General features: G+C 57.4%; 1 protein-coding gene across 1 annotated transcript in view; it reads right to left on the reverse strand.

Moving 5' to 3' along the window:
* The window catches only part of USP39 (ubiquitin specific peptidase 39), a gene marked incomplete at its 5' end in the record, with an annotated part of 56,118 nt that extends 40,275 nt beyond the window's left edge, over window positions 1-15,843 (reverse strand). The window contains 4 exons of the mRNA XM_078885562.1: window positions 3,169-3,243; window positions 4,168-4,393; window positions 8,536-8,688; window positions 15,709-15,843. Of these exons, the coding sequence (XP_078741688.1) occupies window positions 3,169-3,243; window positions 4,168-4,393; window positions 8,536-8,688; window positions 15,709-15,843 (589 nt within the window). The remainder of the gene's footprint in view (window positions 1-3,168; window positions 3,244-4,167; window positions 4,394-8,535; window positions 8,689-15,708) is intronic.
* Between the last annotated feature and the right edge of the window lie 9 nt (window positions 15,844-15,852).

Here is a 15,852-nt window from a genome sequence, read left to right on the forward strand (position 1 = left end):
AGTGGGTGAGTGGGTGAGTGAGTGACCGAGTGACCGAGTGACTGAGTGGGTGAGTGGGTGAGTGAGTGGGTGGGTGGGTGAGTGGGTGGGTGGGTGGGTGAGTGGGTGGGTGGGTGAGTGGGTGGGTGGGTGGGTGAGTGGGTGGGTGAGTGAGTGGGTGGGTGAGTGGGTGAGTGGGTGGGTGAGTGGGTGAGTGGGTGGGTGAGTGGGTGGGTGGGTGGGTGAGTGGGTGGGTGGGTGGGTGGGTGGGTGAGTGGGTGGGTGGGTGAGTGAGTGAGTGGGTGGGTGAGTGGGTTGGTGAGTCGGTGGGTGAGTGGGTGGGTAAGTGGTGAGTGAGTGAGTGGGTGGGTGGGTGAGTGAGTGGGTGGGTGAGTGGGTGGGTGGGTGGGTGAGTGGGTGGGTGAGTGAGTGGGTGGGTGGGTGGGTGAGTGGGTGGGTGAGTGGGTGAGTGGGTGGGTGGGTGAGTGGGTGGGTGGGTGAGTGGGTGAGTGGGTGAGTGGGTGGGTGAGTGGGTGGGTGAGTGGGTGGGTGAGTGGGTGGGTGAGTGGGTGGGTGAGTGGGTGGGTGAGTGGGTGAGTGAGTGGGTGAGTGGGTGGGTGAGTGGGTGGGTGAGTGAGTGGGTGAGTGAGTGGGTGAGTGAGTGGGTGAGTGGGTGAGTGAGTGGGTGAGTGGGTGAGTGAGTGGGTGAGTGAGTGGGTGAGTGACTGAGTGAGTGGGTGAGTGAGTGGGTGAGTGGGTGAGCGAGTGGGTGAGTGAGTGGGTGAGCGAGTGGGTGGGTGGGTGGGTGGGTGGGTGAGTGGGTGAGTGAGTGGGTGAGTGAGTGGGTGAGTGAGTGGGTGAGTGAGTGGGTGAGTGAGTGGGTGGGTGAGTGGGTGAGTGGGTGGGTGAGTGGGTGGGTGAGTGGGTGGGTGAGTGGGTGAGTGGGTGGGTGAGCGAGTGGGTGAGTGAGTGGGTGAGCGAGTGGGTGGGTGGGTGGGTGAGTGGGTGGGTGGGTGGGTGAGTGGGTGAGTGAGTGGGTGAGTGAGTGGGTGAGTGAGTGAGTGGGTGAGTGGGTGGGTGAGTGAGTGAGTGGGTGGGTGAGTGGGTGGGTGAGTGGGTGAGTGGGTGGGTGAGTGGGTGGGTGAGTGAGTGGGTGGGTGAGTGAGTGAGTGAGTGGGTGGGTGAGTGGGTGAGTGGGTGAGTGGGTGGGTGAGTGGGTGAGTGGGTGGGTGGGTGAGTGGGTGAGTGGGTGGGTGAGTGAGTGGGTGACCGAGCGACTGAGTGAGTGAGCGAGCGAGCGGGTGAGCGAGTGAACGAGTGGGTGAGTTGTCGAGTGAGTGGGTGAGTGAGTGGGTGAGTGAGTGACCGAGTGACTGAGTGGGTGAGTGGGTGAGTGAGTGACCGAGTGACCGAGTGGGTGAGTGGGTGAGTGAGTGACCGAGTGACTGAGTGGGTGAGTGGGTGAGTGAGTGACCGAGTGACCGAGTGACCGAGTGACTGAGTGGGTGAGTGGGTGAGTGGGTGAGTGAGTGACCGAGTGACCGAGTGACCGAGTGGGTGAGTGGGTGAGTGGGTGAGTGAGTGACCGAGTGACCGAGTGACTGAGTGGGTGAGTGGGTGAGTGGGTGAGTGAGTGACCGAGTGAGTGAGTGACCGAGTGACCGAGTGACTGAGTGGGTGAGTGAGTGAGTGGGTGACCGAGCGACTGAGTGACTGAGTGGGTGAGTGGGTGAGTGGGTGAGTGACCGATTGAGTGGGTGACCGAGCGACTGAGTGAGTGAGCGAGCGGGTGAGCGAGTGAACGAGTGGGTGAGTGGGCGAGTGAGTGGGTGAGTGAGTGACCGAGTGACCGAGTGACCGAGTGACTGAGTGGGTGAGTGGGTGAGTGAGTGACCGAGTGAGTGAGTGACCGAGTGACTGAGTGGGTGAGTGGGTGAGTGAGTGACCGAGTGACCGAGTGACTGAGTGGGTGAGTGGGTGAGTGAGTGACCGAGTGAGTGAGTGACCGAGTGACCGAGTGGGTGAGTGGGTGAGTGGGTGAGTGACCGAGTGACCGAGTGGGTGAGTGGGTGAGTGGGTGAGTGAGTGACCGAGTGACCGAGTGACTGAGTGGGTGAGTGGGTGAGTGAGTGACCGAGTGAGTGAGTGACCGAGTGACCGAGTGACTGAGTGGGTGAGTGAGTGAGTGGGTGACCGAGCGACTGAGTGACTGAGTGGGTGAGTGGGTGAGTGGGTGAGTGACCGAGTGAGTGGGTGACCGAGCGACTGAGTGAGTGAGCGAGCGGGTGAGCGAAGTGAACGAGTGGGTGAGTGGGCGAGTGAGTGGGTGAGTGAGTGACCGAGTGACCGAGTGACCGAGTGGGTGAGTGGGTGAGTGAGTGACCGAGTGACCGAGTGACCGAGTGGGTGAGTGGGTGAGTGAGTGACCGAGTGAGTGAGTGACCGAGTGACCGAGTGACCGAGTGGGTGAGTGGGTGAGTGAGTGACCGAGTGAGTGAGTGACCGAGTGACCGAGTGGGTGAGTGGGTGAGTGAGTGACCGAGTGAGTGAGTGACCGAGTGACCGAGTGACCGAGTGGGTGAGTGGGTGAGTGAGTGACCGAGTGAGTGAGTGACCGAGTGACCGAGTGGGTGAGTGGGTGAGTGAGTGACCGAGTGAGTGAGTGACCGAGTGACCGAGTGACCGAGTGGGTGAGTGGGTGAGTGAGTGACCGAGTGAGTGAGTGACCGAGTGACCGAGTGACCGAGTGGGTGAGTGGGTGAGTGAGTGACCGAGTGAGTGAGTGACCGAGTGACCGAGTGACCGAGTGGGTGAGTGGGTGAGTGAGTGACCGAGTGAGTGGGTGACCGAGCGACTGAGTGAGTGAGCGAGCGAGCGGGTGAGCGAGTGAACGAGTGAGTGAGTGGGCGAGTGAGTGGGTGAGTGAGTGGGTGGGTGAGTGGGTGGGTGAGTGAGTGGGTGAGTGAGTGGGTGGGTGAGTGGGTGAGTGACCGAGTGAGTGGGTGACCGAGCGACTGAGTGAGTGAGCGAGCGAGCGGGGTGAGCGAAGTGAACGAGTGGGCGAGTGACCGAGCGACTGAGTGAGTGAGCGAGCAAGTGAGTTGGTGACCGAGTGGGTGACCGAGTGACCGAGTGACTGAGTGGGTGAGTGGGCGAGTGAGTGAGCGAGTTTGAGAATGGTGGACTCACATTTCTTCTTGTTGGTGCCTCCGAGTGCGAGGTGCAGTGCATTCAGCAGCCAGGAGAGGAAATCAATTGGGTCTCCTGAATCAACATCATCATCAACATCATCATCATCATCAACATTATCATCATCATCAACAGCATCATCACCACCATCATCATCCTCACCACTATCAGAAGCATCACCATCATCATCGTCATCGCCACCACCACCACCACCACCACCCCCACCACTCACCCTGTTGCGTGATCTGGAAGCGCCTGCGACTGGCCAGCACCACGGCCTGCAGCATCACCACCATCACCACCATCATCATCATCACCACCACCACCATCATTGTCACCATCATCATCACCATCACCACCATCATCGTCATCACCACCACCACCACCACCATATCATCATCATCACCACCATCATCATCGTCACGATCATTACCATCATCATCACCACTATCATCATCATCACCACTATCATCATCATCATCACCACCATCATCACCACCCCCACCACCACCACCCCCTCCACCACCACCACCACCACCCCCACCGCTCACCCTGCTGCGTGATCTGGAAGCGCCTGCGACTGGCCAGCACCACGGCCTGCAGCATCATCACCATCGCCACCACCAACCCCCCCCCCCACCACCACCACCACCACCACCCCACCACCACCACCACCACCAACCCCCCCCCCACCACCACCACCACCACCACCCCACCACCACCACCACCACCACCCCCACCACCACCACCACCACCACCACCACCCCCACCACCCACCACCACCACCACCACCACCACCACCCTCACCGCTCACCCTGTTGCGTGATCTGGAAGCGCCTGCGACTGGCCAGCACCACGGCCTGCAGCATCATCACCATCACCACCATCATCATCATCACCACCATCATCATCGTCACGATCACCACCATCATCACCACCACCACCACCACCCCCACCACCCCCACCACCACCACCACCACCACCACCCCCACCACTCACCCTGCTGCGTGATCTGGAAGCGCCTGCGACTGGCCAGCACCACGGCCTGCAGCATCTCGTGTGGGGACACGTGCGCCTTGAAGTTGCGCGGGTTCCACAACTTGCGCATCAGCTCCCCGAAGCGTCGCACCAGCATGAAGGACGAGTCGCCGGAGGGGCGACGGATCCCGCGGTAGTTGCCCTCCTCGAGAAAGTAGTTCCTCAGCGGAGGGGTGTTAGACAGAGCCTGCGAGAGAGACACGGGGAGAGAGAGACACGGTGAGAGAGAGACACGGTGAGAGACACGAGGAGAGAGACAGGGTGAGGGAGACACGGGGAGAGAGACACGGGGAGAGAGACACCAGCATGAAGGACGAGTCGCCGGAGGGGCGACGGATCCCGCGGTAGTTGCCCTCCTCGAGAAAGTAGTTCCTCAGCGGAGGGGTGTTAGACAGAGCCTGCGAGAGAGACACGTGGTGAGAGAGACACGGTGAGAGAGAGACACGGGGAGAGAGAGACACGGGGCGTTAGACAGAGCCTGCGGTGGTGGTGAGGGGGAGACACGGTGAGAGGGGAGAGACACGGGGTGTTAGACAGAGCCTGTGGTGGTGGTGGGGGGGGAGAGAGACACGGGGAGAGGGGAGAGACACGGGGTGTTAGACAGAGCCTGCGGTGGTGGTGGTGGGGGGGGAGACATGGTGAGAGGGGAGAGACACGGGGTGTTAGACAGAGCCTGCGGTGGTGGTGGTGGTGGAGAGAGACACGGTGAGAGAGACAGGGTGAGAGAGAGACACGGTGAGAGAGACACGGGGAGAGGGGAGAGAGACACGGGGGGAGAGACACGGTGAGGGAGACACGGTGAGAGGAGAGAGAGACACGGTGAGAGACGCGGGGAGAGACACGGGGAGAGAGACACGGGGAGAGAGACACGGGGAGAGAGACACGGGGAGAGAGACAGGGTGAGAGAGAGACACGGGGAGAGAGACAGGGTGAGAGAGAGACACGGTGAGAGGGGAGAGACACGGGGTGTTAGACAGAGCCTGCGGTGGTGGTGGAGAGAGAAACGGGGAGAGAGACACGGTGAGAGAGACACGGGGAGAGAGACACGGGGAGAGAGACACGGGGAGAGACACACGGGGAGAGAGACACGGGGAAAGAGAGACACGGAGAGAGAGACACGGAGAGAGAGACACGGGGAGAGGGGAGAGAGACACGGGGGGAGAGACACGGTGAGGGAGACGCGGTGAGAGGGGAGAGAGACACGGTGAGAGACGCGGGGAGAGACACGGTGAGAGAGACACGGGGAGAGAGACACGGGGAGAGACACGGGGAGAGAGACACGGTGAGAGAGAGACACGGTGAGAGGGGAGAGAGACACGGTGAGAGACGCGGGGAGAGACACGGTGAGAGAGACACGGGGAGAGAGACACGGGGGGAGAGACGCGGGGAGAGACGCGGGGAGAGACACGGTGAGAGAGACACGGGGAGAGAGACACGGGGAGAGAGACACGGGGAGAGAGACACGGGGAGAGAGACACGGGGAGAGACACACGGGGAGAGACACACGGGGAGAGAGACACGGTGAGAGAGAGACACGGTGAGAGAGACACGGGGAGAGGGGAGAGAGACACGGGGGGAGAGACACGGTGAGGGAGACACGGTGAGAGGAGAGAGAGACACGGTGAGAGACGCGGGGAGAGACACGGGGAGAGAGACACGGGGAGAGAGACACGGGGAGAGAGACACGGGGAGAGAGACAGGGTGAGAGAGAGACACGGGGAGAGAGACAGGGTGAGAGAGAGACACGGTGAGAGGGGAGAGACACGGGGTGTTAGACAGAGCCTGCGGTGGTGGTGGAGAGAGACACGGGGAGAGAGACACGGGGAGAGACACACGGGGAGAGAGACACGGGGAAAGAGAGACACGGAGAGAGAGACACGGAGAGAGAGACACGGGGAGAGGGGAGAGAGACACGGGGGGAGAGACACGGTGAGGGAGACGCGGTGAGAGGGGAGAGAGACACGGTGAGAGACGCGGGGAGAGACACGGTGAGAGAGACACGGGGAGAGAGACACGGGGAGAGACACGGGGAGAGAGACACGGTGAGAGAGAGACACGGTGAGAGGGGAGAGAGACACGGTGAGAGACGCGGGGAGAGACACGGTGAGAGAGACACGGGGAGAGAGACACGGGGAGAGACACGGGGAGAGAGACACGGTGAGAGAGAGACACGGTGAGAGGGGAGAGAGACACGGTGAGAGACGCGGGGAGAGACACGGTGAGAGAGACACGGGGAGAGAGACACGGGGAGAGAGACACGGGGAGAGACGCGGGGAGAGACACGGTGAGAGAGACACGGGGAGAGAGACACGGGGAGAGAGACACGGGGAGAGACACGGGGAGAGAGACACGGGGAGAGAGACAGGGTGAGAGAGAGACACGGGGAGAGAGACACGAGGAGAGAGACACGGGGAGAGACACGGGGAGAGAGACACGGTGAGAGAGAGACACGGGGAGAGAGACAGGGTGAGAGAGAGACACGGTGAGGGAGACACGGGGGTGTTAGACAGAGCCTGCGGTGGTGGTGGTGGTGGAGAGAGACACGGTGAGAGAGACACGGGGAGAGAGACACGGGGAGAGACACGGGGAGAGAGACAGGGTGAGAGACAGGGTGAGAGAGAGACACGGGGAGAGAGACAGGGTGAGAGAGAGACACGGGGAGAGAGACAGGGTGAGAGAGAGACACGGTGAGAGGAGAGAGACACGGGGTGTTAGACAGAGCCTGCGGTGGTGGTGGAGAGAGACACGGGGAGAGAGACAGGGTGAGAGAGACACGGGGAGAGAGACAGGGTGAGAGAGAGACACGGTGAGAGGGGAGAGACACGGGGTGTTAGACAGAGCCTGTGGTGGTGGTGAGGGGGAGACACGGTGAGAGGGGAGAGAGACACGGTGAGAGACACGGGGAGAGACACGGAGAGGGAGACACGGGGAGAGAGACACGGTGAGGGAGACACGGGGAGAGGGGAGAGAGACACGGTGAGAGACGCGGGGAGAGACACGGAGAGGGAGACACGGGGAGAGAGACACGGGGAGAGAGACACGGTGAGGGAGACACGGTGAGAGGGGAGAGAGACACGGTGAGAGACACGGGGAGAGACACGGAGAGAGAGACACGGTGAGAGAGACACGGGGAGAGAGACACGGAGAGAGAGACACGGGGAGAGAGACACGGTGAGGGAGACACGGGGAGAGGGGAGAGAGACACGGTGAGAGACACGGGGAGAGACACGGAGAGGGAGACACGGGGAGAGAGACACGGTGAGGGAGACACGGTGAGAGGGGAGAGAGACACGGTGAGAGACACGGGGAGAGACACGGAGAGAGAGACACGGTGAGAGAGACACGGGGAGAGAGACACGGGGAGAGAGACACGGGGAGAGAGACACGGGGGTGTTAGACAGAGCCTGTGGTGGTGGTGAGGGGGAGACACGGTGAGAGGGGAGAGAGACACGGGGAGAGAAACACGGGGAGAGAGACACGGGGAGAGAGACACGGGGGTGTTAGACAGAGCCTGTGGTGGTGGTGGGGGGGGAGAGACACGGTGAGAGGGGAGAGAGACACGGTGAGAGAGACACGGCCTGCTGTGTATGGTGTGAAAGAAGTTCAACACACACACAGCTCTCACTTGTAGCACCGTGACCCTGTTATTATTGATGTTGTTGTGGTTGTTGTGGTGGTTGTTGATGTTGTTGTGTTTGTTGTTGTTGTGTTTGTTGTTGTTGTTGTGTTTGTTGCGGTTGTTGTTGTTGTGTTTGTTGTTGTTGTTGTTGCGGTTGTTGTTGTTGTTGTGTTTGTTGTTGTTGTTGTGGTGGTTGTTGTGTTTGTTGTTGTTGTGTTTGTTGTTGTTGTTGTGTTTGTTGTTGATGTTGTTGTGTTTGTTGTTGTTGTTGTGTTTGTTGTTGTTGTTGTGTTTGTTGTTGTTGTGTTTGTTGTTGATGTTGTTGTGTTTGTTGTTGTTGTTGTGTTTGTTGTTGTTGTTGTGTTTGTTGTTGATGTTGTTGTGTTTGTTGTTGTTGTTGTGTTTGTAGTTGTGTTTGTTGTTGTTGTTGTGTTTGTTGTTGTTGTTGTTGTGTTTGTTGTTGTGTTTGTTGTTGTGGTTGTGTTTGTTGTTGTTGTGCTTGTTGTTGTTGTGGTTGTTGTTGTTGTGTTTGTTATTGTGTTTGTTGTTGTTGTTGTTGTTGTAGTTGTGTTTGTTGTTGTGCTCCCACCTGCAGCACGGCGTTGGCGTAGTCGTTGGCCTTGATGTTGTTGTGTTTGTTGTTGTGGTTGTGTTTGTTGTTGTTGTTGTTGTGTTTGTTGTTGTTGTTGTGTTTGTTGTTGTGCTCCCACCTGCAGCACGGCGTTGGCGTAGTCGTTGGCCTTGATGTTGTTGAGCCCCACGATGCCCGGCAAGTAGGTGGCTCCGTCGTAGGCGCGTGACAGGCGCGCCTGCAGACTCAGAGACGCGATGTGGGCTCGCGCGAACGTGGGCTTCAGCACGTACTGAGACACGGGGAGAGAGACACGGGGAGAGAGACACGGTGAGACACAGGGAGAGAGAGAGAGAGACACGTGGAGTGAGACACAGAGACACGGGGAGAGACGCGCCTGGAGACTCAGAGACGCGATGTGGGCTCGCGCGAACGTGGGCTTCAGCACGTACTGAGACACGGGGAGAGAGACACGGGGAGAGAGACACGGTGAGACACAGGGAGAGAGAGAGAGAGACACGTGGAGTGAGACACAGAGACACGGGGAGAGACGCGCCTGGAGACTCAGAGACGCGATGTGGGCTCGCGCGAACGTGGGCTTCAGCACGTACTGGGACACGGGGAGAGAGACACAGAGACACGGGGAGAGAGACACGGTGAGAGACACGGGGAGAGAGACACAGAGACACGGGGAGAGACGCGCCTGCAGACTCAGAGACGCGATGTGGGCTCGCGCGAACGTGGGCTTCAGCACGTACTGGGACACGGGGAGAGAGACACAGAGACACGGGGAGAGAGACACAGAGACACGGGGAGAGAGACACGGGGAGACACAGGGAGAGAGAGAGAGAGACACGTCGAGTGAGACACAGAGACACGGGGAGAGACGCGCCTGGAGACTCAGAGACGCGATGTGGGCTCGCGCGAACGTGGGCTTCAGCACGTACTGGGACACGGGGAGAGAGACACAGAGACACGGGGAGAGAGACACGGGGAGAGAGACACGGGGAGAGAGACACGGGGAGAGAGACACGGGGAGAGAGACGCGGGGAGAGAGACGCGGGGAGAGAGACACGGGGAGAGAGACACGGGGAGAGAGACACGGGGAGAGAGACACGGCGAGAGAGACACGGGGAGAGACACGGCGAGAGAGACACGGGGAGAGAGACGCGGGGAGAGAGACACGGGGAGAGAGACACGGGGAGAGAGACACGGCGAGAGAGACACGGGGAGAGAGACGCGGCGAGAGAGACACGGGGAGAGAGACACGGGGAGAGAGACACGGGGAGAGAGACACGGGGAGAGAGACACGGCGAGAGAGACACGGGGAGAGAGACACGGCGAGAGAGACACGGGGAGAGAGACGCGGGGAGAGAGACACGGGGAGAGAGACACGGGGAGAGAGACACGGCGAGAGAGACACGGGGAGAGAGACGCGGGGAGAGAGACGCGGGGAGAGAGACACGGGGAGAGAGACACGGGGAGAGAGACACGGTGAGAGACACGGGGAGAGAGACAGGGGAGAGAGACACGGGGAGAGAGACACGGGGAGAAAGACACGGGGAGAGAGACACGGGGAGAGAGACACGGGGAGAGAGACACGGGGAGAGAGACACGGGGAGAGAGACACGGGGAGAGAGACACGGTGAGAGACACGGGGAGAGAGACACGGGGAGAGAGACACGGGGAGAGAGACACGGTGAGAGACACGGGGAGAGAGACGCGGGGAGAGAGACACGGGGAGAGAGACACGGAGACACAGAGACACGGGGAGAGACACAGAGACACGGGGAGAGAGAGAGACACGGGGAGTGAGACACGGGGAGACACAGGGAGAGAGAGAGAGAGACACGTGGAGTGAGACACAGAGACACGGGGAGAGAGAGACACGGGGAGAGAGAGACACGGGGAGACACAGGGAGAGAGAGAGACACAGGGAGAGAGAGACACAGGGAGAGAGACACGGGGAGAGAGACACACAGAGACACGGGGAGAGAGACACGAGACAGAAAGAGACACACGGAGGGAGGGAGGGAGAGAGACACAGGGAGTGAGAGACACCCACAGACAGACACGGGGAGAGAGACACGGGGAGAGACACACGGGAGAGAGAGACACGGGGAGAGAGTGGTTGAGTGAGTGGCTGGTTGAGTGAGTGAGTGCGTGAGTGAGTGAGTGGTTGAGTGAGTGAGTGACTGAGTGAGTGGTTGAGTGAGTGGCTGGTTGAGTGAGTGCGTGAGTGAGTGAGTGTGTGAGTGAGTGAGTGTGTGAGTGTGTGAGTGGGTGAGTGTGTGTGTGTGTGAGTGTGTGAGTGAGTGAGTGTGTGAGTGTGTGAGTGAGTGAGTGTGTGAGTGTGTGAGTGAGTGTGTGTGTGAGTGTGTGAGTGTGTGAGTGAGTGAGTGGTTGAGTGAGTGAGTGTGTGAGTGTGTGAGTGAGTGAGTGTGTGAGTGTGTGAGTGTGTGAGTGAGTGAGTGGGTGAGTGAGTGAGTGTGTGAGTGAGTGAGTGAGTGTGTGAGTGAGTGAGTGTGTGAGTGTGTGAGTGAGTGAGTGGGTGAGTGAGTGAGTGTGTGAGTGAGTGAGTGTGTGAGTGTGTGAGTGTGTGAGTGAGTGAGTGTGTGAGTGTGTGAGTGTGTGAGTGTGTGAGTGAGTGAGTGTGTGAGTGAGTGAGTGGGTGAGTGAGTGAGTGAGTGTGTGAGTGAGTGAGTGTGTGAGTGTGTGAGTGGGTGAGTGAGTGAGTGGTTGAGTGAGTGAGTGCGTGAGTGAGTGAGTGGTCGAGTGAGTGAGTCAGTGGTTGAGTTAGTGAGTGAGTGAGTGAGTGTGTGACTGTGTGACTGTGTGTCTGAGTGAGTGTGTGAGTGTGTGACTGAGTGAGTGTGTGAGTGAGTGACTGACTGACTGAGTGTGTGAGTGAGTGGTTGAGTGAGTGAGTGCGTGAGTGAGTGGTTGAGTGAGTGAGTCAGTGGTTGAGTTAGTGAGTGAGTGAGTGTGTGACTGTGTGTCTGAGTGAGTGTGTGAGTGTGTGAGTGGGTGAGTGAGTGAGTGTGTGAGTGAGTGAGTGTGTGAGTGAGTGAGTGTGTGAGTGAGTGAGTGTGTGAGTGTGTGACTGAGTGAGTGTGTGAGTGAGTGAGTGGGTGAGTGAGTGAGTGTGTGAGTGAGTGAGTGTGTGAGTGAGTGTGTGAGTGAGTGTGTGAGTGAGTGTGTGAGTGAGTGTCTGAGTGAGTGACTGAGTGAGTGAGTGTGTGGGTGGGTGGGTGAGTGAGTGAGTGAGTGAGTGGGTGGGTGAGTGAGTGGGTGGGTGAGTGAGTGAGTGAGTGTGTGAGTGTGTGTGTGAGTGAGTGAGTGAGTGTGTGAGTGTGTGAGTGGGTGTGTGAGTGAGTGAGTGTGTGAGTGACTGAGTGACTGAGTGACTGACTGAGTGACTGAGTGACTGACTGAGTGAGTGACTGACTGAGTGTGTGAGTGAGTGTCTGAGTGAGTGACTGAGTGAGTGAGTGTGTGGGTGGGTGGGTGAGTGAGTGAGTGAGTGGGTGGGTGAGTGAGTGAGTGGTTGAGTGAGTGAGTGCGTGAGTGAGTGAGTGGTCGAGTGAGTGAGTCAGTGGTTGAGTTAGTGAGTGAGTGAGTGAGTGTGTGACTGTGTGTCTGAGTGAGTGTGTGAGTGTGTGAATGAGTGAGTGTGTGAGTGAGTGACTGACTGACTGAGTGTGTGAGTGAGTGGTTGAGTGAGTGAGTGCGTGAGTGAGTGGTTGAGTGAGTGAGTCAGTGGTTGAGTTAGTGAGTGAGTGAGTGTGTGACTGTGTGTCTGAGTGAGTGTGTGAGTGTGTGAGTGTGTGACTGAGTGAGTGTGTGAGTGAGTGAGTGGGTGAGTGAGTGAGTGAGTGTGTGAGTGAGTGAGTGTGTGAGTGTGTGAGTGAGTGTGTGAGTGAGTGTGTGAGTGAGTGTCTGAGTGAGTGACTGAGTGAGTGAGTGTGTGGGTGGGTGGGTGAGTGAGTGAGTGAGTGGGTGGGTGAGTGAGTGGGTGGGTGAGTGAGTGAGTGTGTGAGTGTGTGTGTGAGTGAGTGAGTGAGTGTGTGAGTGTGTGAGTGGGTGTGTGAGTGAGTGAGTGAGTGTGTGAGTGACTGAGTGACTGAGTGACTGACTGAGTGACTGAGTGACTGACTGAGTGAGTGACTGACTGAGTGTGTGAGTGAGTGTCTGAGTGAGTGACTGAGTGAGTGAGTGTGTGGGTGGGTGAGTGAGTGAGTGAGTGGGTGGGTGAGTGAGTGGGTGGGTGAGTGAGTGAGTGTGTGAGTGTGTGTGTGAGTGAGTGAGTGTGTGAGTGTGTGAGTGGGTGTGTGAGTGAGTGAGTGTGTGAGTGACTGAGTGACTGAGTGACTGACTGACTGACTGAGTGTCTGACTGAGTGAGTGACTGACTGAGTGACTGAGTGAGTGAATGAGTGAATGAGTGAATGAGTGAGTGACTGAATGACTGAGTGACTGAGTGACTGACTGAGTGAGTGACTGAGTGTGTGAGTGACTGAGTGACTGACTGAGTGAGTGACTGAGTGAGTGAGTGAGTGACTGAGTGACTGAGTGACTGAGTGACTGAGTGACTGACTGAGTGACTGACTGAGTGACTGAGTGAGTGAATGAGTGAATGAGTGACTGAATGACTGACTGAGTGACTGAGTGACTGAATGACTGAGTGACTGACTGACTGAGTGAGTGACTGAGTGTGTGAGTGACTGAGTGAGTGACTGAGTGAGTGACTGAGTGAGTGACTGAGTGAGTGAGTGTGTGAGTGAGTGAATGACTGAGTGACTGACTGACTGAGTGACTGAGTGAGTGAGTGACTGAGTGACTGACTAACTGACTGACTGACTGAGTGTGTGAGTGTGTGAGTGTGTGAGTGAGTGACTGAGTGAGTGAGTGAGTGACTGAGTGAGTGAGTGTGTGAGTGAGTGTGTGAGTGAGTGTGTGAGTGAGTGTGTGAGTGAGTGAGTGTGTGAGTGAGTGAGTGACTGAGTGACTGAGTGAGTGAGTGAGTGAGTGACTGAGTGAGTGAGTGAGTGTGTGAGTGAGTGTGTGAGTGAGTGTGTGAGTGAGTGTGTGTGTGAGTGAGTGAGTGACTGAGTGACTGAGTGACTGAGTGAGTGACTGAGTGAGTGAGTGTGTGAGTGAGTGTGTGAGTGAGTGTGTGAGTGAGTGTGTGTGTGAGTGAGTGACTGAGTGAGTGAGTGTGTGAGTGAGTGAGTGAGTGTGTGAGTGAGTGTGTGTGTGAGTGAGTGACTGAGTGAGTGACTGAGTGAGTGAGTGTGTGAGTGAGTGTGTGAGTGAGTGTGTGAGTGAGTGTGTGAGTGAGTGACTGACTGAGTGACTGAGTGAGTGAGTGAGTGACTGAGTGTGTGAGTGAGTGTGTGAGTGAGTGTGTGAGTGAGTGTGTGTGTGAGTGAGTGAGTGACTGAGTGACTGAGTGAGTGAGTGAGTGACTGAGTGAGTGAGTGAGTGTGTGAGTGAGTGTGTGAGTGAGTGTGTGAGTGAGTGTGTGTGTGAGTGAGTGACTGAGTGAGTGAGTGTGTGAGTGAGTGAGTGAGTGTGTGAGTGAGTGACTGACTGACTGAGTGAGTGTGTGAGTGAGTGAGTGTGTGAGTGAGTGTGTGAGTGAGTGTGTGAGTGAGTGTGTGAGTGAGTGACTGACTGAGTGAGTGTGTGAGTGAGTGAGTGTGTGAGTGAGTGAGTGTGTGAGTGAGTGAGTGTGTGAGTGAGTGAGTGACTGACTGAGTGAGTGTGTGAGTGAGTGAGTGTGTGTGTGAGTGAGTGAGTGAGTGTGTGAGTGAGTGAGTGACTGAGTGAGTGAGTGACTGAGTGAGTGACTGACTGAGTGAGTGACTGAGTGAGTGAGTGAGTGTGTGTGTGAGTGAGTGACTGAGTGACTGAGTGAGTGAGTGACTGAGTGACTGACTGACTGAGTGACTGAGTGACTGAGTGAGTGACCCACAGTGATGTCCTCCAGCGAGGAGTCCAGGATGGGGTAGTTGTCAGGCAGGCAGTAGAAGCGGCGTGAGTGCAGGTTCAGGTAGACGTGGTGTGTGAGTGTGTGTGAGTGAGTGAGTGACTGAGTGAGTGACTGACTGAGTGACTGACTGAGTGACTGACTGAGTGACTGACTGAGTGAGTGACTGAGTGAGTGACTGAGTGTGTGAGTGTGTGAGTGAGTGTGTGAGTGAGTGTGTGAGTGTGTCAGTGTGTGAGTGTGTGAGTGAGTGAGTGACTGAGTGACTGAGTGACTGAGTGAGTGACTGACTGAGTGACTGACTGAGTGGACTGAGTGACTGACTGAGTGACTGAGTGAGTGACCCACAGTGATGTCCTCCAGCGAGGAGTCGAGGATGGGGTAGTTGTCAGGCAGGCAGTAGAAGCGCAGTGAGTGCAGGTTCAGGTAGACGTGGTGAGTGAGTGTGTGAGTGAGTGACTGACTGAGTGAGTGTGTGAGTGAGTGAGTGACTGAGTGAGTGACTGAGTGAGTGACCCACAGTGATGTCCTCCAGCGAGGAGTCGAGGATGGGGTAGTTGTCAGGCAGGCAGTAGAAGCGCAGTGAGTGCAGGTTCAGGTAGACGTGGTGTGTGAGTGTGTGAGTGAGTGAGTGTGGGAGTGAGTGTGTGAGTGAGTGAGTGAGTGTGTGAGTGAGTGTGTGTGTGTGTGAGTGTGTGAGTGAGTGTGTGTGTGAGTGTGTGAGTGAGTGTGTGAGTGAGTGAGTGTGTGAGTGTGTGAGTGTGTGAGTGAGTGTGTGAGTGAGTGAGTGTGTGAGTGTGTGAGTGTGTGAGTGAGTGTGTGAGTGTGTGAGTGTGTGAGTGTGGTGTGTGAGTGCGTGTGTGTGTGTGAGTGCGTGTGTGAGTGAGTGTGTGAGTGTGTGAGTGTGTGAGTGAGTGAGTGTGTGAGTGTGTGAGTGTGTGAGTGTGTGAGTGAGTGAGTGACTGAGTGAGTGTGTGAGTGTGTGAGTGTGTGAGTGTGTGAGTGAGTGAGTGTGTGAGTGAGTGTGTGAGTGAGTGTGTGAGTGTGTGAGTGAGTGTGTGAGTGTGTGAGTGTGTGAGTGTGTGAGTGAGTGTGTGAGTGCGTGTGTGAGTGAGTGTGTGAGTGTGTGAGTGTGTGAGTGTGTGTGTGAGTGCGTGTGTGAGTGAGTGTGTGAGTGTGTGAGTGAGTGAGTGTGTGAGTGAGGTGTGTGAGTGCGTGTGTGTGTGAGTGCGTGTGTGAGTGAGTGTGTGAGTGTGTGAGTGTGTGAGTGTGTGAGTGTGTGAGTGAGTGAGTGACTGAGTGAGTGAGTGAGTGACCCCACAGTGATGTCCTCCAGCGAGGAGTCGAGGATGGGGTAGTTGTCAGGCAGGCAGTAGAAGCGCAGTGAGTGCAGGTTCAGGTAGACGTGGTGTCCGGCCTGCACGCTGTGAGTGTACGCATGGGACTTCTGCCCACGCCCTGACAG

This window comes from Lampetra fluviatilis, unplaced genomic scaffold (assembly GCF_964198595.1).
Source record: "Lampetra fluviatilis unplaced genomic scaffold, kcLamFluv1.1 SCAFFOLD_639, whole genome shotgun sequence".
Lineage (NCBI taxonomy): Eukaryota > Metazoa > Chordata > Hyperoartia > Petromyzontiformes > Petromyzontidae > Lampetra > Lampetra fluviatilis.